Source organism: Spermophilus citellus (genome assembly GCF_964194105.1).
Source record: "Spermophilus citellus genome assembly, chromosome: 2".
NCBI classification, from domain to species: Eukaryota; Metazoa; Chordata; class Mammalia; order Rodentia; family Sciuridae; genus Spermophilus; species Spermophilus citellus.
Window position 1 is genome coordinate 32,524,757 of NC_138183.1, and position 22,078 is coordinate 32,546,834.

Consider the following 22,078-nt stretch of genomic DNA (forward strand, 5'->3'; position numbering starts at 1 on the left):
GACTTTGTAGGATAGTTTGTAAAATTCCACTTCAGTTTAAAAACTGTTCCCTTGTTTATATTCTTATACTTAATAAGATTCATTGTAGAAGGTTATTTTTTAAAATTTGGCAAGTGAACAAATAGGAGAAAATAAGTTCTTTAACTTGCTAACATTTTGATGTGTGCCTTTTTAGGGTGTGTGTGTGTGTCTCTCAATTTTTGTTCATTTATTTATTTTTGGTATTGGGAATTGAACTTATTGGCACTTTACCATTGGGCACATCCCCAGTCCTCATTTTTGAGACAAGGTCTCGTCAAGTTACTGAAGCTAGCCTCAAACTTGAGATCCTCCTGCTTTCTCCCAAGTTGCTGGGATTTATAGGCATACACCACTGAGCTCGGCTTTTTAAACATTTAAATGCCATGAAAATGTATCATACGTACTGATTGTATAACACACCTATATACTAGAGTATACTGAGTCTTTTTTTAACTGACCCCCTAGGTTTAGAAACAGAATATCATCAGTACATTCAGTTTCATGCACCCTCCACAGTTATTTCTCTTCTGCCCCCACCCCTAATCACTTTTGTGTTAACTTTGTGACTTTAAAAAGAAAGGGTATTTATAAGAATCACATGTGTACGTATTTTACTCGGAGGAGTTCTGATTCAGTGTCACTTGTGAGATTTCATTTTTCATTCAGCACCCCCCCCAGGGGTCAGTCAGTTTCTCAGAAGGGTCAGATATTAAATATTTTAAATATTTTACGTTTTATGGGCCGTGTCTCAACACTGCTGGTAGTGTGAAAACTGCAGTGGATAGTATGCAGAGCAATGAATGTGACTATGTCTTAATTAAACTTACAGAGGCTGTTGGTTGGGTTTGGTTTTGGCAGTAATCACCTGACTGCTATACAGTATTTTGTTATATTAATGTACCATAATTTACCCATTTTACTGTCTATGCTCATTTTTTTTAGTAAGTGAGTGTGTATATAGAAAATGTGTATTTCACTGTAAATACACTATAAATTGATATAATAAACATAGATTTGATATCATTCTCATCATCAGACTTTATGTCTGATGGGTCAAGAAAAGTTTTTATAAATCTCAAGGAACTTCTCAAGGTTCTAAAGATTATATAAGATTTTATAAGATCTTTACTTATGCACTGTGTATATTGTCATTTGTCACTTTTTGTCACTTGAAATACAAGCTTCTTCATTAAACACTGTCATCTGATGTTTCATAGATCTTTTGTACTTTCTTAGAGAAGAGTAGCCTGCTTTGACTTTATGTGGCAGGATGCAACTTGTTGGCCTGTCAAGTGCCCAGTTTTATATGGATATTGGCCAAGTTGTTAATACCCCCTGGACCCCAAGATGGCATTAGTCAGAAGAACGTGCTTGTAGCCAGAGTCTAAAATACTTAAAATTCCCTTTACCATTGAAGAAGGTATTTGTAAGATCACAAAAGGTAAAAGTGCCCAAATGACTGAGAACCTTTGATTTTACAAATACTGGCCAAAAAAGTCAAGCCTCACTAATTTTAAATTGTTCAGAACTTTTCACCAAACCTTTGTTACTAATGAAAAAAAATGTTGTTATTCTGAGCCCTCTTAGTTTGTAGGTTAGTAATCTTAAATTTTTATTTTCTCTTCATCTTTGTGTTGTAAGTTGGGATTTGTCCTACAGTACATTGTAATTTATCCTGCTGGAGACTTGGTGTGCTCCTTCATTCTGAAGACTAGTTTTTTCTTCTTCACCCTGGAAACTTCTGTTGTTAGTTCTTGATTATTGTCTCCTCCCATGTTTCTCTTCAGTTCTTTCAAAAACTACTTTTGCTTGAAGAGAGCGTCTCATTCTGCCTTTGCCTCTTAACAGTTTCCGCTTTGCTAATTCTTTTAGCTTTCCCTTTGAGCATTTCTTTCATCTAATATTGTTCGGTTTTCTTTTGGATTTGTTTCTAGTTTGGATTTTTGCTATTCTTGTTTGCTTATGGTTTATTGGTTAAAGCTCCTATCAGTTTGTTCTTTATCTTTTTTTCCTCTGGTGTGGGGAATTCTCCTTCAATTTGGAGAACAAGTGGGGCTCTGGAGATTGTCTTTCACAAGGTTGAACTAGCTCCTGTGTCTTGGGTTTTATACCTTTTCTGTAAATGTGCCTTTTAAAGAGTTTTGGAGGTTTGTGGAGGCCTTCCCATGGGATAGTTGAACACTTGGATTTTCCTGGCTTCCCACTGCATGTAGGGAGCCCAGTTCAAGCTCTCTGCCTGCTATAATTGGGGTCTGAACCCTCAGCTTCCAACACTATTGACTGGAAAATTCTATCCCCCAAATCGTACATCGTTGTGTACCCTATTGGGTATCTCTAAATTCTTTCACTGTTTCTGGCATGTAGAAGTTTCACCCATTTATGATTTTACATCCACTTCAATTTACAAAAGTAGAAAATGAATGCAGTCTTGTGCTACATAATGAGGTTTCTCTCACTGAGACCTGTGTATGCAGTAGTGGTCCCCTAAGATGTGGAGCTGAAAAATCCCTATCACCTAGTGACACTGTAGCCATTGCAAGCAACATTGTAAGGCAGCACATACTTTTCATTTGTGGTGATACTGGTATAAGCAAACATACTGCACTGCCATGGTTTAAAAGTATAGTACGTACAGTTACGTACAGTATAATACTTCATAATAGATAGCTATGTTACTGGTTTTGTTTAGAGAACATTCCTATTTAAAAAAAAAAAAAACTAAAACAGTATGCTGGCAGCATCCTCATTTTTCTTGTGGTTTTTCATCCATCTCTGGACTGCATTCAACATTGGAGCATTACAGGAGTAACTTGTAAATATCTAAGGGCAGGTATTATAAATTCAGTTGGAACCAAAGTAGCTTCCTCTGTTCTTCTTCCCTAGATGGTACGATCTTTACCTCTATGCCTGTACCTTAGTATTAGCTATGTCTACAGTCTGGCTTACTCTTTTCTCCCTGCATGTAGCTTTGCTAGCCTGACTGCATCAGTTAATGGACTGTTTACCTAGAGTGGATTCCTTATCTGCCTTAGTTGTCATTGCCATATGTGAAGTCAGGAAAGTTAGTCATATGGTGAAGGGCCCGGTCCACCTAGACCTAGAGGGTAGTAAGCTTCTCTTAAAAGATTGGGGACTGGGAGGTTGTGCACTTTGGAACAGAAACTGCAACAGACTAAGGTCAGAGCCTTAAGCAGTCTGTAGACTCGTCCCTTCAAATAGATGTTGCTCCATTTAATTGACACTCTTCTAGAATGTGGTTAGACTAACTACAAGTTCATGTCTCTACCATAAAACTTTTTTGCTCTTGCTCTGTAAAGATATGAAGAGAATGATGATGTTTGTTGACATTTGGATTTACCATTTCTGGCCTTCCATGATGTATTGTTGGCAGTAATGGTCCCCTCACTGGCTGCTTTGTGAAATCTATTTTGGCTCCTGATGAGCACCCTACCCCCCATAAATCTGCTCTCTCCTAAGAAATTAAACAAGTTCAGAATCTAGGTCATAGACTTAAAGTTTTGTGTATTTCTTTTCTTTTTCTTCTTCTACTTTTTTTTTTTTTTTTAACCAGTGGGGCATTCTTATTCTTCTGATGTCTTTTACATTGTATAGCAGTTGAATAGTGTCCAATGTTAGATACTGGGGCTTCGAGAATGTCTTGTTAAATCCAGGAAAGTGCTGGTTGCTAAGCTTCCTGGAACCCACAAAATAGGTGAGAACAGCTAATTCTTCATTGAATTTATACTTACTTAGTTCTGATTAAACCCAAATCTTATTTATGATGATTTGTGGTGTTTTATTAAGAAATGCTAATCTCTTAAAAGACCATTTCAATTTTTGGTAATGTGAAAGGGACACTTTTCCTGTGTTGGCTCACTGACTGACTTCTTTCTTGATAGGGACAAGCTGTGGGGGGCCTGTGTCTCCATCCTGGCTCTCCTGCCTCGAGTTCTCAGGTTGATGCTGCAGAGCCTGCGTGTGAACAGAGTTGGGCCTGAGGAGCTGCCTGTTGTGGGCCAGCTACTTCGCCTGCTGCTTCAACACGCACCCCTCAGGACTCACATGTTGACCAATGCCATCTTGGTACAGCAGATCATCAAAAATATCACGGTAAGAAGCATAACAAGAGGAGGTTCATGGGACAGGTAAGGGTGGGGTTCCTGCACCTGGATTGGCTTCTATAGTTAAGCCTAGTGTGGTGATTGCTTAGGGCTTCCCTGCTGTACAGCATCTGACTAGGACTTAACTAGTACTTTAAGCCTTAAAGTACACACACTTAATGAAGGTGGCACCAGGAAGTTTCCAAAAAGGTAGGGTCATCAGAGTCATTCTTACTTGGACTCTGTTATTTAACTGGGATCATTTGACAATTTTTTCCCTCTTACCTGAACAGGCTTGTTTTCTTGTCTGTCAAAAATGGAAGTAATGTCATTTTTTGTGTGCCTTTGGGTTTTGGTGACCATAAATGAGATTATCCAAGTACCGTATTTAGTTTACCTGACATTTTTTTGCTCACTAAATGTTAGCCGACATTAAGGAAATTCTTTAGTAGCAACTTAAGGCTGATTTCTAGTCACTTAGTTCATTGGATAGGAGGAGATAGTAATCAGCTCTGCCTCCTTGGTGGCTCTTGCCTTTAGCTACATCTGTTTTGGGAGGTAGTTTTATCTTCTAGGGTTCCTTTTGTGTTTTTGTTTAAGAGGGTTAAAAGGTGTTTTGCAGAGGTGTTTGGGGTTTATTCATTGGGACATACAATCTGTTATATTTTGGAGTGGTGTTTATAGGAGTAATGAAAATAGCAATGGCATAATTCAGAACCGTAGAAGGAAAGAAAAGTCAAGAATTTGAATTATTCCCATATGGGAGAATCGGCCTACCTCTTGATAGACAAAAATTGTCAGAATTATTCTCAGTTGTTAATGCAAGATCATGAGACACTAGATGACAAAGGGAGGGAATCACGAGTATAGGAGTGGTTGATGGTGAAATTTCATTAGTTCTCAGCATATACAGTAGGAAATAGGCTAATAAACCAGTAATACCTGAGGACATAACTGACTAGGAATTTTCAAGGTCTGTGTTAATGCCCAATTAGTAGTTCCTTTTTTTTTCCCTTAATAGGTGGGGGATACTGTTGGCTAGGCTTTGAGAAATCATGTTTTGGTGTGAAAAGCACTGTAAGGTGACTTTTAATATAATTCTCAAATTACTCTTGTTTTTCTCTGCAGACACTGAAGAGTGGAAGTGCTCAGGAGCAGTGGCTCACAGACCTACATTATTGCTTCAGTGTGTATATCACTGGGCATCCCCAAGGGCCCAACGCGTTAAGTACAGTGTATTGAAGAGGCGTTGTGGTACCTACTGTTTGAAATTGTTTATTCACATCTATCTTATTTTGAAGAGAAACTGATGTAATAAATGTTTGTCATTAAAGCTAAGCTTTTAAAGAAGTTTTTGAACCTTCCTTTGCAAAGCAATGTTTGTGAGTTCCCATTGAAGCTCAGGCTGGCTTCCTGGAATAGTACATATACATGAGATGCCTGGTTACAGGTAGAAATAACATTTTGCACTTCAGAGGAACTGAATATTTACAGAATGGAAGTATAGTACTTTCTATTATTTATCAACATACTAGCAAAAGTGTTGTGATCCCAATGAGGTCAATCTCATTCTTAATTTTGAAAATAATAATTATTAAATTAAAAATTGAGGTAATTAAATTAGGTAAACATATTGCTTTTTATCTCGTACCGTTAGCACGGGGATGATACTGATCTTAACAAAAGTGACTAAAAAAAGTCGTGAACTCTTAAGTTTGTGCTTCCTCTCTGCATCCCCACAGCAGTCTTTACCCTAAAATGTAAAAGAGCCCACAGTCACCAGATTTCATTTATATCAGGTGTTCTTCGAGCTAGAATGTGTGTAGTTTTCCCTGCCAGCAATAGAAGGCATTTTGAGAAGCTTGTTCACCTCTGTAAGTTGGTCAGAAAGTACAAGTGGGATGTCGAGTCCTGAGCTGGCACCTTGGTACATGAGATCTGGCTTATAAACCCTACCTGACTGAATCCTTGGTCCTGACAGGCTGGTGGTGCTAGGCAGTGAGGCGGCCATTCAGAGAGGACATGGCCCCAACCTGTGGCCTTCAGAAACTAACATGGGAACTGGAAAAATGTAAGGAGTCAACAGAATGTTACTTAGTTCTTTTTTTATGAAGTTTCTAAATGCAAACACTGGGACATAATTCTGATATAAAATTTAGGACTGATAATGTTGGAGTAATAGGAGGTGGTATCTATCAGAAAGTTTGTTTTAGTAGATTCCAGGCAAGTAGTAAGATGAAGATGGCTGCTGGGGGTGTAGAGAGGGAGACAGGTTCCCCGTCTCATTTAGTTTTATCACTTGAACCAGGAAACGAGGCCTGTAGTAGCTAGCTGTTAGAAATCCCAGCCCGGCAGCCCCTGCAGTGCTCACCACCCTAGTTTTTACTTACGTTACTGATAATTATCAGTTCTCATTTCTAGCTGTGCTGTGATGAAGGCACACAGCTGGGCAGTATGCATGGACATAGTCCTGATCCTCTCAGTGTAGGCTGAGATGATTTACAAATTAGCACTTGTAAGAGCAGAGGAAACGCTGGATATTTTCTTTCAGTTATGACATTTTCAAGGTAATAAGGCTTTAGGCATGGATATTAAAGTTTTCCCAAAATGTAAGACAGTCCATCAACAGAGAATCAGAATTGCATAGCTATTCACCTTTCTCCACAGGCCATCAAAGCTTTGGTTTGTTTTTTGATTTTGCAGCTGATTGCAGGTTATAAGAAAAGTTCTTCGATCTTCCACTGTTCTCAAGGAGATGTATGCATTGCAAATTGCTCACTGTTAAAAACAAATACCAGATAAATAGTCAGGTTAATTCTAGTGCTGAAGGGAAGACTTCCTTGATGCTAAGGGAAAAGAATTTAAGTTTGTGCTATCCCTGGAACCAAATAAGTTGATGGGCCAGTGTACTTCAGAGGCAGGGTGATCACTGGCCTTGCATTTCTCCTCCTCTCAAAAATATGGAACATTTCTTGAAGGAAGCACCTGCATTGGGAGAGAACAGGTGTTTTAAGGAGCTGGGACTGGAACTTTTGGTCTTAAATCTACCTGGAATAATTAGTGTTCTCTCGTTGTGTCTCATGACACAGTGCATCCTTACTCATATTCATGTACCATCTTTTAGTTCCCTTTCCTTTTTGTTTCATAAGATTCGAAACCTATTCATATTCCTGAAGGTTGATAGACTAATAGGCATATCAAACTCAAAATGGATTTTAAGAGGACTTTTTATGACTTTGAAATAACAAATTTGTAGGCTGCCACAGTCAGAAAACATGATAACTGACAAATGAGGATACTGAGAACTCATGGTTGGGAGACCTTGCTGCAGCCATATTGCTATATTTTGCTCTTAACCCTGGAAAAATAAAAGCAAATATGAGGGGTAAGTTTTAAAAAGTATAGAACATGTCTTTATTTTTCTCTCCTGGTTTTACAACTGCAACAAAATTATTTTTAAATGAATTAACTGCTTTTGGAACTCCTGTATTTTTGACTACCCTCAATATAACTGAAATTATCACCTGCATACCCCTGTACAAGATGGCAGAATATACTGGATTCAAGCAGGAGTTCCATTAGCAATGTTCATGTAAGCTATGATATTCCATTCACTGGTGTGGAATGTTACAGGAAGCTCTTTCATTTTTAAAGAAATGATCCCTGGTATGTATGTGTCAGTAATAGGCTATGTTGATAGTCTTTGTGGGTGGTTTGCAGCAGCACTGTGAAAGACAGGAGAAAGCAGGGAGTTTATCTGTCTCCTAAATGGATGTAGGGCAATAGCCTGCAGAGACTGCATTTTGATATATTTTTCTGTTTCTTCCTTTTTGAAGTGGTAGAAGAATTATAAAACTTCAGCATGGCATCTCCCCAAGCCAGAGGGCAGGAACAACATATTCAGTCATTAAATAGTTAACCATCTACAATGCACCAAGTAATTTTCTGGAAGTGAATAGAACATAGGCAAAATCAGAAAATTCCTAGCCCTGTTGGATTCTCAAGGCAAGAAAGTGATTTTTATTTATTTTTTTTGTGGTGCTGAGTATCAAACCTAGTGCTTCATGCATGCTAGGCAAGAGTTCTACCATTGAGTCACATCCCCAGCCCTGAACTAACATTTTTAATTCAAACTGAAGACCAAAGTTAATGTTCTCTCTTTTGGTTTAATTTGTTACTTGATCACAAAATTCACAAACTTGTGTATATATCCAAGCCACACTCACTTTATGGATATTATTTCATTTATAGACATGTTTTCTATATAAAACAGACTACAGCTAAACTATACCTAGTAGCTCTGCTTGACCATCTTCATTACCTGGTTGATGCTTCATGTAGGTGGGTTTAGCCTTGACAAAACCTATGTTCCCTCCAAGTTCAGGGTAGGGAAAGATTCTCTCTACTCGTGTCTGATTTCAAACCAGTCAGAAATGTGTGTAGGACAAACAAGATGCTTATTATGTAAAGTCCTAAGAAACCATTAAGATCTTTGAATTTGTTTACTCTGTACCCTCACTAAAAACCTTTCATAGGCATTCGTTGTTTAAGGATTTCTGGCAGTACTGGATTTGCTTTTCTCTTAAGTCAGAGTTAAAACTGATCTGATTATCTTTACTAATATTATATAGATGAAACTTTCTGGTAGTTCTGACAGTTCTGTTGAAATATTCTTCAGTCAAGAAAAAAGAAGGCCTTTTTACATAGAACTGTGAGGTTTGATTACTTTGAAAGTTTTTACTATCCCACCCACCACTTCCCTGATCAGCCTGCCTGGGTTACATGAGTTACCTAACTTATTAAAGGTTTGGCAGTAATTACTCTGTCCCCCCCCTCACCTCCAGATTTTCCCCTCATCAAAATCTAAATGAATGCTAAAGTTCATGCTGACAGTCATTGTTCACCTTCCCAGCTGCACTCTGTTCCTGCAGGATGACTGTGTGGATCAGGGTCAGGGCCACGGGTTGCCATAGCCACTGTGAGATACACTGGACCTGGCATTAGCTGCTGACAGCACTGAACTTATCACCCATTTTTAATGCTGGCGTGAAGGAAGGGGCACTAAGTAAACTCTCTTGTCTTGTGGCTGCAAAGAAAGCTGCTGAGCTCTCGAATGAAAGTGTACCTTTGAGCCTTGAGTGCAGTGTCCTGTTTATGGAGCTCTTCCCACTTTTGGCAAGGAAATGGAGGATCTTCTTGACACCAAATGGGCCAAGGACTTCCAACATTGATTTGAAGAAAGTATTTTTGTAAAAATGATTAGTGATAGCTACCTACCATTTATTGTTTCTACTGAAGGTAATGTTAATAGCTTTTAGTTGTGAAAATAATTTGTCTCGGGCTGGGGATATAGCTCAGTTGGTGGAGTGCTTGCCTCACATGCACAAGGCTCTGGGTTCTATCCTCTGCACAAAAAAATAGTAATTTGCCTCATAGAGACATATATTGACTGTGATAATCCCATAAAAGGGGGATAAGAAAACTGCATTCTTGAAATGACTTTGGAAACCCTGGCCACCTCTCTTCTAATGTCTCCTGTATTTGGGAATGAAACAAGAAAAACCCTTCACATGTTCTCTCCCCCTGCTTCATGATGCCTTACCTGAATTGAGATGCAGAGCAGGAGGGGCTCTGGAAAGTCTTGTAGGATGATGTACTTTTCCTTCCAGAGAACAACCTGAAATCAACCAACAACAGTCATCTATCTTTGACCAACAGCAGTGTGGCCTGACCAAATTATGAATTCCTTATTGAGGAAAGGGCTTGAGCTACCAAGATACAGTAGGTATGGCATGGAAGTGCAGATTGTTCCTTAACTGAAATGTTTGGGAGCAGCAGCTTTACAGATTTAGGGGCAATTGCATAGACTTTACTGGATGGGCATTCCTAATCTCCGATCCCAAGTCTGAAATTTGGGGCTGCTCAATCTGTATCATGTAGGTTCAGAGCCAAAACCTGAGATTTTGTTGCAAGAACTACACCAGATCTTTCTAAAGGTGCTTGGCTTTTCTGGTGGGGAGTTAGCCAGAACTGTTTTCTGCTAAGTTTATTTGGATGAGCTCTTTCCAGAACTAAAAATGTTTCTGTTTACAGCAATTTATCTGCTGAACAAGTATTCACTATAGTGGATGGGTCTCATGCATTCCATAGATGAGCAACCCTATACTACCTTAACATAGGAAAGGTCAAGGCAAGGCAGACAAGGTATGAGTCTGGAGTTGTCCCAGTGGGTAACGTAAGTTGGGGAATACTCGAGCAGAGCTCTGGAGAGGTTCAAAGGATGAGACTGTCAACCAGGGAGCATAGTGAAGACTCCTTTGGGAGGCTCTCTGAGCTGTGATGCTAGCTAGAATGCCTCATGAGACCAAGTATGACCCAGAATTGCTGGGAGGCAATAAATGGGGTGCTAAAATTTTATGCTCAGAAGTAGAATAAGGAAGCTTTCTGAACGGTGGTGTGCCCAGTGTAATTAAATCCTATTTCAGATTCTGCCGTCGCACTCTGAGGGTGGCACTCAGATGGTATACTACATAGCCCAGAAGGACATTTACCATAGATCTGCTTGAGCACTGAGTGCCTGGTAGACTTGGTGCCTGAGATGCCCTTGGATGGGCTCTTGGGAACCCTGATGACTGCCACAGTCTTTGGGAGCTTTACTTCCAGTTCTCTTCTCCAAACCTGGAGGAGCAATGATGTGCACTCACGGCTCCATTTGTTCTCGTCTCCAGCTCCAGGCTGCTTCCTGTGCAGCAGGTGGGACAGGTGCTTTCTGAGCCGGTAGCTGGTGGGGCCGGAGGAGAGGAGAGGCTTAAGGTCACAGTATAAAGAAGAGCAAACTTCTTTCAGGTTCCTAGAAGCTTTAGGAACAGTACTTGTGAAACTCCTGATTTCAAAGGTGGCATATTGAATTTGAGTTCTATCTCTTCCCATCATGAAATACTAATTGAACTAGGATTCATCAGATGAGTCTTTGCCCTCAGGGAGAAACACTATGCAAAAGCTAGGAGCTGGGCACATGGGGACAGATGTGATGGTTTGGTAGGCTTCCCAGGCTGCCGTGCACTGTGCTGTGTGTAGGAGCTTCTCAGGCAGAGGAGGGCACTCTGGGCAGCAGAATCGGCATAGACGGACGTGAGGCTGGCTGCACTGTGGAAGGAGCCAGCATCTGTTGAAGGCATGCTGCATTCCAGGCACCCTCCCTGTGATTTAAGGGGCTGTGAGGCAGACCTTCCAAGGTTCAGAAAAGCAGAGTAACTTACAGAAGGTAACACGGCTAGAGCCAGCAGAAACCAACATTCTGAATCAGTACTATCTGGCCCAACTGCCAAACACTGCTAAGGACTTTGTCTGATTTCCATACATAATGGAGGGACTCACAAAGGGTTAAAGAAGAGTGGCAGCCAGGTGCAATGGTACATGCCTATAAAGCCAGTGATTTGGGAAGCTAGGGCAGGAGAATAAGTTTAAGCCCAACCTGGGCAACTTAGGGAGACCCTGTCTCCAAACATAAAAAGGCTGGGGACATAGCTCAGTGGTAAAGTGCCCCTGGGTTCAATCTGCAGTACCAAAAAAAAAAAAAAAAAGTGGCAAAGGTAAAAGCTGCTTTTTTACTAAGAACATTCCGCTGGGGCGTGGAGCTTGGAGTGGGGAAAGATGGGCAGAGGAATGATGGCAGTATTTACATCTAGTCTTTACTTGATGGTTTTTATCCCACGTGTACCCAAACTTACTGACAAGCGCAACTGTTTGGAACCATATGAGGGAGAGCTGCATCCATGTACTGCATCGACTACTCCCAGCGAGCCTAGAGGAGCAGCAGGCCCATGCGTGATGCTAGGACACACCACACGGGAGAGAGTCTTCCCAAGTCTGCTAAATATTTGCAGTGCTTGGTGCAGCCCTGCCTCCTTTACCAAAGGCTGATTTCGGCAACCAACATGGTTCTTCCTTTCTTTTCCTGGAGAGTGACAAATCATAGTGTCCCTCAACTAGAATATGTCCCACCTTTCTAAATGGCCAGTATTAGAGAACCAGAGAGATGGGGCACTGCTGTTCCATAATGGTTTCTTACGTTAGAGGTGTTGGGTGTCTCCCCACTCTCTGCGCTTTGGGGAGGCCCAGGTACTGGTTGAGACTGTGGGGAGCTTCAGCTTTTAGTGGACACAGCTCCCCCGATCAGCTCTGGTATGGAGACTGGATCAGCATCCAGGAAACTCTTAAGGTTCTTGGGGCAGAGGAACAGGCCTCATTCTCCCTCTTTCAGGAGAACAGATGCCCCTGGACTGTGGGAAATTCAAACATGCCCCATAGTCCATGGGGTCAGGGCTCTTCCTGCTGTCCAGTCTATCCTTGCTTCTTTATCTCAGAATATACTGGAGAGAGTGGACAGAAAGGGGCTTCCACATATTAGGTGATGTTTTAAACAGCAGCTTTCCAGCTTAGCCTGTCCAGTACCTGATTTTAGTTTTTATAATAGTCAAGTCTTAATTGGTAATAAAACTTCACACTTAATTTTCAGACTAGGTTTCATTTTCTTGAGGTCCAAGGTCAATCTGCTCACCCATTGATGCCTATTTTCCAGCTCACTTTCTCTGTCCTTTTCATGTCTCCTATAAAGACAATCCATTCATTGAACACTAAGTGCCACGACCTATCCCCTATGCTGTCCCTCACCATTCCTTGTTTTGGTGTCAGACACACAGTTCCAGGACAGCACTTTGGGGTCCTATAGTTAAAATGGAAAATATAGTTAAAATATAATAGAATCAACAAAAGTGTTTTCACCCTCCAGATGTGGTACTCCACAACATGTGGCATCCCAGAGGCCCTTTGGGAGTTGATGTTTCTGAGAATTGCACAATGGTGCAGCCAGAGGGGGCCTGGGTAATTGCCCTTCCAGATGGGCGCACCAGACTATGAGCCCACTGTTTCTGTGAGGAATGACTGAAGGCTCATTTGCTAGTCTGGATACTTACTGACAGGACCTGTCAGCTCCTGACTCTTCAAAGAAGTCAAAGAACAGTCTGGGAGGGAGACATTTCAACTAGGGAGCAGCTGTGGGGCCTGGGGAGGCAAACCTTGCCAGCTTGTTTAGATCCCAGGTGTCAGCCAAAATAATTAACAAAAAGTCCCTCCTGATGGTAGTGCATGTCCTAGTGTAGCTTCCCAAGGAGGGGAGCAATGGACGTTCCCTTCTGCAGCTTCAGAGGGAGACTCGACCCAAACCAAAGTCAGCATTGGCACCTACTAGCTCTATTGTGTTAAGCTGATTAACCTCTTTGTGCTTCAGTTTCCTCATCTGTGGAATGGGGACAAAAATAGTAACTACTTCAGAGGGTTAATTGTGAGGATAGAATTAATATCTATAAAACTACTTTGAACAGTACTTGCACAAGTGCCCAATAAATGTTAAATAACTTCTAGTATTAACAATGGCAGATATAACAGTATCACCCCACGCTTGGGACTGAACCCTCGGTGTGTGTGAGCACTTCCAGGCAGCCCTTTTCTAGCCTGCTCTCAGGTGAGGAGCAGGAGGCTAGCCTCTACTGCCACCATCTTGACCACAGCAAGAACTCACTTTAATGTCAGGGGAAGGCCCTCCAGTGTGAGTCAAACGGAGATTCAAATGCTGGATCTGCACCACAAACATAGCTCATTTTTCCTGAATGGTTTGCTTTTCTAAAATACAGAAACCCCCATGTCTGTCATGATGGCCTTCTGGTGTGGCTGGGAGCTCCCATGTGCTTAAACAGACATGAGTACACATTATTCCAAGCTAGACCAGATAGGCCAGCTCTGGGTCAGGCATTCTTTGGTGTGATATTCCCATTGGCCTCTCCTGGGACCTCCCACAAATCCATCTTGCTCTCTTCTTTCTCAGCCAATAGTAGTGTTCTCTGGGCCTCTTCTTTCTTTTTCTCTGGGTGTGGGCCTGGAGACTTGGCACACTGGACTTGTAGAGATTCACTTGCTTTACCACACCATCAGTCTTCCTCTCCTCAGAGATGGAGGACATGTAACTCCCACCAGTCAGCGATGGACCAGACCTTCCCTGGTCACTATCATCACTGTAAGGCCTAATATGGACTGAGGCCCAGAGGGGGCCTACAGTGTGAAGGAGATTATGAGACAAGTGGAAACTTGTAGCAAACGACCTTTGTGGAGAGGTGTCTGTCTCTATCATACTGGGACACTGCCCCAGCCTCTTAGGATAGCCTCCATCCCAACTCCCAGCATCTAACCTGTACTGAGCTTGCAGATGCTCAAACACGTTTACATAATAAATTTCAGACACTTCACTATATCCAAACCTTGGTTTAGGTATTTGGACTAATTTAAAAAAAATAAAATATGTGTGTAGTGCTAAATGCTTTAGAATTCACAAAGCACACATTATTTCATTCCAGTGACCTACCATATAAACAGGATAGGTGCAGCAACTGTTAAATCCTGTTTTACTGATGAGGAAACTGAGGATCAGGGAGGCCAAGTAGTATGTAAATTACTAGGATATACATGTGTGAATTTCATGTCCAGCTCCATAAAATTGGCCTTACGATGCCCTCACATGGAATTAACTGAAAAATATCAAAGCACAGGAAGAACCAAAGAGATGGCAGCCCTTCACACTCCTACCTTCGCCAGGCGCGCTGGATGATGGCAGCTGCCTTGTTCTTTTTGCGAAACAGCTCTTTCCTAGTCCTTTCTCTCTGGATTATCTGCAGTCGGAGCTCTACAGGGAGAAGGTCAATATTCACACTCTGCCCAGAGAGGGGTCCAGATGCTGGATCAATGTCCTTAGATACCTGAGCATCCTCAGACAGGGTAGATGTCCCCAGTTTCCTGGCTCCTGACCTTATCTCCTCTGTGCTCTGTGGCAAATCTGAATAGACCCCTCCTGGGAGCTTGTCCTGTGTCACTCTGTTTCTTGGTGTGCGATGGTGGAGAGGATTCTGCCCAGCATGAACAACCTCCCCCTTGGCACTGCCAGGCCGGCTGGAACCAGCCGGGGAGCACCTTCCTCTGAGCTCTTGAAGGCGCCTTTTCTGGGGGGGATTTCTGGCCTTGGGGACTGCATCATGCCGCCTGCCCGGCTTCCGGTGGCCGTCCTGCTGTGGAAGGTCCTCTCCTTTCTCATCAGGCCCGGCCACCCTGATACAGGAGGGCTGCTTCAGTGCGCCTTTGCCCCTTTCACACCGCTGCTCACCAGCCGTCTCGCCTCTGGTCTTCTCAAGCGAGGAGACTCCCAGACACCTGTGTCCCTCACTGTCTTCACTGGGTCTGTTGTGGACACAGGCAGAGTGGCCTTTAGAATGTTGTTCCCTGGATGTTTCTTGGAGAGAAAAAGGGGAAGAATATTTTTTGTCTAAAATTTACATAATAGGGCAATTCTAGTTTTCCATGGGAATTTGAAACCAAAGTTTCTATGCCCGATGTGGATTTGGTATTTGTTCTTTTTTTATTTTGTTTTTTTACTGTTCAGATGGTTTAACAATTCCAAACACAGTGATTCCCATAAATTTTAAAAGGAATTTATAAAAAGTTTTGTGTTCTATTACTTCTCCTTTTAAACACATCCGACACTTCTAAATATCTCCAATGACTAGATATTTCACACAAGAACCTGTCCACTGTGCACACAGCACTGGTAAATAAAACTGCACATGTAGCAATGGTTATAATAGGAAGTATCTTTCAATATGACCATTTTGTCCTTGAACCTTTTCCTCTTCACTTCTTTTACTTTCAGTCCAGTGGACAAGTACAGACATATGCATGATATTTATTTATTCTTAATCCATAGGAGATAATATATAAAATCTGGTCTCAGGATATGATATTCCAGGATGCCTCATAACGGCAAAGACAATATTGGTTTAGTGTGACATGTTCTCAACAGGATGCACAAAAGGGTCCTCTGAAAATGGCTTCACGGTCTGAAACTGTAATGTGCACAGGGCACAAGCTACCATGAGCAAAACGGAATGAACATATAGCAGGATCAGATCTCCCAGGATTTAGTGTACACACACCAATTGATTAAACACACAAAAGAAATTAAAAATATTAGAAAAGAATAAATATATTTGAAAAAGAACTAAGCATAAAATGTAAAATAAAAAACAATTTCAAAGTAAAAAAGCAGTGAGGGAACTTCTGCTTCTGTAATGGCAGAAGGGAGACGTGCTCTCCAATGAAGACAACAGAAATATTGTATAGAATGTTACCAACAATCCATAGGAAGGGACCGTGGAGCCAACAAGGCAGAAAAAATGAAGGACCAAGATTGAGAAGATCTCAGCAACCTGGACTGTTGAGCAAGGCATTTAGGGGTACATATCTCAAGGTCTGGGGGACAAAACATGCAGACCAGAACCTGCTAACTGCGCTCTTCTGGATTGGGACTCAAGAGGGCTGTGCCATAGAAGCAAAGGTGATCCTTGCAGGACTGAAGCCAGCTTCGCATCATCTCCATTCTGGGAACTGGATTGGGGTGACTGGAGACTGCTAGTGCTCCTACCTTCCAGAAGCCAATGTGAGGAAATTAATATCATCCAAGGCATCAAATTATTTCTATGGTTTTTTTATATTTAATGTTTGACACTCAATGAAAAATATATGGGCTCATGAGAAGACAAGACAACAGAGAAAAGGAGAGGGGGAGAATGAGAATGAATAATAAAACAGGTTATCCAATTAATATGCTCAGAAACAGACTTCAAAATAACTATTCTTAAGTGCAAAACAACAAACTATGCTACTCTTCATGTAAGAAAGAAATGAAGGTAAGAAATACTCATGTGTGCTTATTTGTGCAAAAGAAATATAGATAGCATAAACCAGCAATGAAAGAGACTGGTTTCCTACGTGGGTAGTGTGGGAAAGGGGTGGAAAGTAATTAAAACAAGATACCATCATGCACTTAGTAGAATGGCGAAAACCCAAAACACTGACAATAGCAAATGCTGGTATTGGAATGCTGCAATTCCAAATGCTGGAATGTGGAGCCGCAGGAACTTCATTTATTACTGATTGAAGTGAAAAATGATTCAGCCACTTTGAAAGAGAGTTTGGGAGTTTCCTGCAAAGCTAACACACTCTCATCACAAGATCTAGCAATTATATTCCTTAGTCTTTACCCAAAAGAGTTAAAAACTTTTGTCCACACAATCTGCACAGGGATGTTTAGAGGAGCTTTAATACCTAATGGCCCAAATTTTGTGGCAGCCAAGATGTTTTTCAAAAGATGTATGGATAAATATACCGTGGCACCTCCAGACAATGGAATATTACACAACACTAAAAAAGAAATGAGCTGTCAAGCTATGAAAAGACATGGAGGAACATTAAATGCACATTACTAAACAAAAGAAGGCAATCTGAAAATATCACATGCTGTATGATTCAAACAATCTTATGATCTGTAAAAGGAAAAATTTTGGACACAATGAAAAAGATCAATTGTCAGGGGTTAGGGGAGAGAGGGAGTAATGGCAGATCCATGCATTATATACTTGCTTTATCTTAGGTTGAGATGTGTCTGAGATGCCCAAGTGAGGACATAAGTTAAATAACTGAATATGCATGACTGGAACAGAGAGATCAGGAAATCTTCAGTGCAAAAGTGGTAAGTGAATTTGCTGCCTCAGCCACTGTACATGTACCAAGCATAAGGACCCACTTTACTCACACCAGTCACACCCACCGGTTCTGACTGTCCATATGGTTCAGAATAAGAAAACACAAGGACTGGCACAGTGAGTTTTTCCTCAGACTCTCCTGAAAAGCACAGTGACTCAAAAGCAACTTTATCTCACCACCTCCCACAAGCAATCTGCTACCAAGTCACCTCAATTCTACTCTTCAGACCATCCTTGACTCTCACTGTGCTGCTGCTGTGTTAGTGCAGACCATGACTGGCCCCTCCAATACTCCCCCTCAGCCAGTGATCTCCCTAAACATGACACCAGATACCTCCCCACATCATGGGTTGTGCCTTGTTTTGATTAGGCTGTGCCCTGGATGCTCTGCGAAGACCCTCCACTCAAACATTCTCTGTCTGTGAGACTGGATGGAGGAGAAAAAGAAGTGGTAGTTGCTTCCTGTGTCTGGATTCTTGCTGGGATACCCACCGTCAAGGTATATACTCCTGATCCCTGGTCAGTTAAGCAGATACACCCCTTCCTATGGGGTCAAATACAATGTGAGTTGGAATGTCCTTTGTCCTCTGATTTTGGGGTTTTCTGGAATACCATGCTAGAGAGGCTGCAGTCAATGTCAGACTTGATTCCTAGAAGCACCTTCCTATTTTCCTTTGCACTGTGGGCTTTTAGGCAGGTGGTGAGGATAAAGGCTGTCCATGGGACTGGAGCTTCTGTTCCTTAGATTCAAATTGGTCTCATTAACCTCCCATCCTTCATCTGTTCCTCAAAGTCTGGATTCCTGGCTGTTTTGAGACCTTTTTTGCATATTTGAATCTATTTCTTTGTTAAAGTCCATTATTCAGGGTGCCACTTCCTGTCCCTAAATGAGTGAGAAGCTCCCCTGCCTCAGAGTTGTTCTAAAACAGAAACTTTCAAAATTTTTGAAAATGATCTATATCATGAAATAAATCTTGGAGTCTCAATGTGCTCAAATACATGCACACATGCGTGCGTGTGCACACACACACACACACACACACACAAACAAACTCACACATATATGCACTGTACTTTGATATTTTCTACCAGCAGAATAGAAATACTTTAAATCCATTAAATTCATTTCACGAGCTATCCATGGCTTGAAAGTCTCTGTAAACGAATCCAGCAGATCACCTTGAGGAAGTTGAGTATCCGTGAAAAAGACAAAAGGAATGGCCATTAGAAATTGAAACAGCATGTTTTTTTCAGGATGTGGGACACACTATTAGAATGTCCTCAGGTCCAGAGTAGATCTGATTGGCCTTGCAGTGTAACTATCTCAAAGTGTTTATAATAAGGATAATAGGAATCACCAGTACCCCGTGTTATTGTAAAGAAGCCTGAGATCATCCCTGCCTCCCAGTCTGCACAGCGTAGGACTAGGAAGTGCAGCCTGTCTGTTTGAAGTTACAGGGATTAAGTGTGATCCTTGGGGTGGAGGGAAACTCCAGGTAACCAACATTGTGCTCACTGCGGTAGGAAAGACGCTCATGGCAAGGTCTTTAACCTTAATTGATAGTTTAGTAGAGCTGGCACATAGTGTGGCCTCTAAAACATATCTATTTGATGAATATACACATAAGTAATTTAGAGTTTGAGTAGAAGCAAATCTTAGTTATAAAAATAGAATTCTGAAAAGAATAGATTAAAAACATGACTAGACCTTATAAATACTTTTTGTCTTATGTTTTAACGACCTTTCTTCTCTGAATCTCCAGTACCTACTTAGTATCATTCAACTATAAATTCAACAAATATTTATTTCTCGTGTGCTACACACCCTTCAAGGCGCTAGGGATATAGAAGTAAGAGACATGTTGTGTTGCCTCCTATGGCAGATTGCTTAACTTCTCCCCATGTTATGTGCATGTGCCTTTGTGATAACGTTGGTACATATGCCATCCAGAGGTAAGTCTATTTCTTCATTCCCTTGAACATAGGCTGGTGTTGTGACTTCCTCTGATCAACGGAACGTGGTAGAAATGATGTAAAATTTCTGGAGTCTAGACCTCAAAAGGCCTTGCAGTTTCTGCCTTCTCTCTGAATGCTGCTCTGAGAACAGTATATAAGGAGGATGCTCTAACCTACTGGAGAGTGAAAGGCCACACAGAGGAGAACTGAGGCCCCTCAGCCATTGGCCAGCAGTAACTGCCAAAGGCGGCCATCTTGGACTTCCCAGCTGTCAATTCTGCAGCAGCCGTGAGTGAGCCCAGGTGACCCAGCAGAGGAACTGCTCAGCTGACCCACAGCAAACTGTGGTTCTTTGAGGTTACTTAGTGTTTGGGGTGGGTTTTTATTATGCCACAAAAGATAACCAACACAGAAATTGATACCTTGAAAAAACATGTACTGTCCCAACAAAACTCCCTGACAGTGACTTTGGATTGTTTGGTGAACAGAAGCTGGGAAGTTGATGAAGAGACTTGGTGAAGCCGGGAACCAGAATAGAAATTGCTACTGGAGTCTGGGGAGAGGTGAACCTTGTTATCCAGTGGCAGAATAACCAGCAAAACTATCACCTGCAGTTATATAGAAAATAGAAGATATCCTAATGACCTTGCAGAAATATGGCTCAGGAGACTTCCTACTGGAATGATGAAGAAAATATCAACTATTTTTTAAGTTGCAGATGACAAGAGAAAGAGATAAAGAACAAATTGCTCAGTTTGCAAATAGGTTAGAGAAAATAGGAGGAATCAGTATGTTCCAGGTTAGAAAATAAAAAATAAAACTGTTCAACATTTTGACTTTTTCCAGTCAGCAAAAGAGTCTCATAATGGGATAAGGCCTCAGAGTAAAGACGGCATCAAGAGTGTGGCTATGCAAGCCTTTATTAAGACCTCAAAAATATTTAAGGTGGTGCATAGTAGGCCTTCTGAGCTAGACAAAAGAATTTTTAAGAATTTCCAGGGTGTTTTCCCGCAGAAATCTGAGCCACTCAAATTAGAGAGAAGTTTGTTTGAAAAATAATTATGGATATCATTTTTTGGAACATGGAAACTTAAAGTTTTTGAGATAATAGTATCACTGAGATAAGCACCAGCTTGAAATGGTGACACAGACAAAAAGAAGCCTCCTCTGGGGCCCAGATTTCCTAGTCAGGAAATATAAATATAAATAAATAAATAAATATAATACACACACACACACACACACACACACACACAGTGATAGATTGTTTGATAGCCAAAAATTCCTTCCATCCTAGTATACACAAAGGTGAACTCTATTTCTCCACATCATTCAGTCTGGGATGGTCTTATACTTGCTTTTATCAATAGAATGTGGCATGCAAGCCACATCAATGTTTATAGCAGCTGAATTCACAATAGCTAAGCTGTGGAACTAACCTAGGTGCCCTTCAACAGGTGAATGGATAAAGAAAGTATGGCATATATACACAATGGAATATTACTCAGCCATAAAAAAGAATGACTTACCGACGTGATTCTGCAATCTGCATTTGGGGTAAAATTGGGGGTTCATAACCCACTTCAATCTAATGTATGAAATATGATATGTCAAGAGCTTTGTAATGTTGTGAACAACCAATAAAAAAAAGAATAAAACAGAGAGTGCTTAAAAAAAATTAAAAAAAAGAATGACTTGTCCAAACCCTAAATTAAGTAATCATGAAATCCCAGAGACAATAGTTTTTGCCACAAGGCGAAAACTATTTTCACAGTAACACTAAAACATTATTTGCCCTTTTCTCTATGTTGGCATTTGCAGTTAGATTTCTGGAGGTTTCCCACCATGTTCTAACTTATGAGTGGCTCAATGTGCTTAAAATCCTGGAGTTCTAGGTTCAGATGAACTTTTCTGGAGACCCTCTGCTATCTCCTGGTCCAGGGTCTGGGCTGTATGGCTGGCAGGAGACTATTGCTGGGAGGCCCCTTTGCCTGCTGGGCTCATTCTGAGGGCTGGGCTGACAGGGTAGACAAAAATCTGGTTACAGTTTATTGCTGAAGGAGTTAAGTGTACCATGTGGGACTCCCTGGAGGAGAATTCTTGTAAGCTTGTGTCTAGTTTCCTCTGGACTTTATGATTGACATAACAAGTATGACATCATCAGATCCCCAAGCAATGATACTTAAAAGTGGGGAAAGTAAAGCTACCTAAATGGAAGTGAGATTTCCCCATTTTGCTTAGAGGAAAATGTTGACGTACAAGTCACATATGTACCTTGTAATACACAGAGTCACCACTATGAGAACTGTGGAAAAGGAAAACACTCAACAACATTATAAGCCAAATAAAATGGAATCC

General features: G+C 41.2%; 2 protein-coding genes across 8 annotated transcripts in view; one reads left to right on the top strand and one right to left on the bottom strand.

The window, feature by feature from the left end:
• TEX10 (testis expressed 10) overlaps positions 1-5,471 on the top strand; it is a 43,825-nt gene extending 38,354 nt beyond the window's left edge. For both annotated transcript variants that reach the window (XM_081280882.1, XM_081280883.1), the window contains 2 exons: positions 3,921-4,131; positions 5,250-5,471. In XM_081280882.1, coding sequence (XP_081137008.1) covers positions 3,921-4,131; positions 5,250-5,363 — 325 coding nt within the window. In that variant the 3' untranslated portion in view covers positions 5,364-5,471. The remainder of the gene's footprint in view (positions 1-3,920; positions 4,132-5,249) is intronic.
• Positions 1-22,078, bottom strand: part of INVS (inversin) — a 186,380-nt gene that overhangs the window by 39,157 nt on the left and 125,145 nt on the right. For 2 of the 6 annotated variants that reach the window (XM_081280878.1, XM_081280876.1), the window contains exons 14-17: positions 14,760-15,456; positions 10,673-10,902; positions 9,724-9,798; positions 6,777-6,899 (exon numbers count right to left, since the gene is read on the bottom strand). In XM_081280878.1, coding sequence (XP_081137004.1) covers positions 6,793-6,899; positions 9,724-9,798; positions 10,673-10,902; positions 14,760-15,456 — 1,109 coding nt within the window. In that variant the 3' untranslated portion in view covers positions 6,777-6,792. Of the gene's footprint in view, positions 1-5,497; positions 6,900-9,723; positions 9,799-10,672; positions 10,903-14,759; positions 15,457-22,078 lie in introns of those variants that run through there. The other 4 variants (XM_081280879.1, XM_081280877.1, XM_081280880.1 and 1 more) reach the window with 4 other exon arrangements.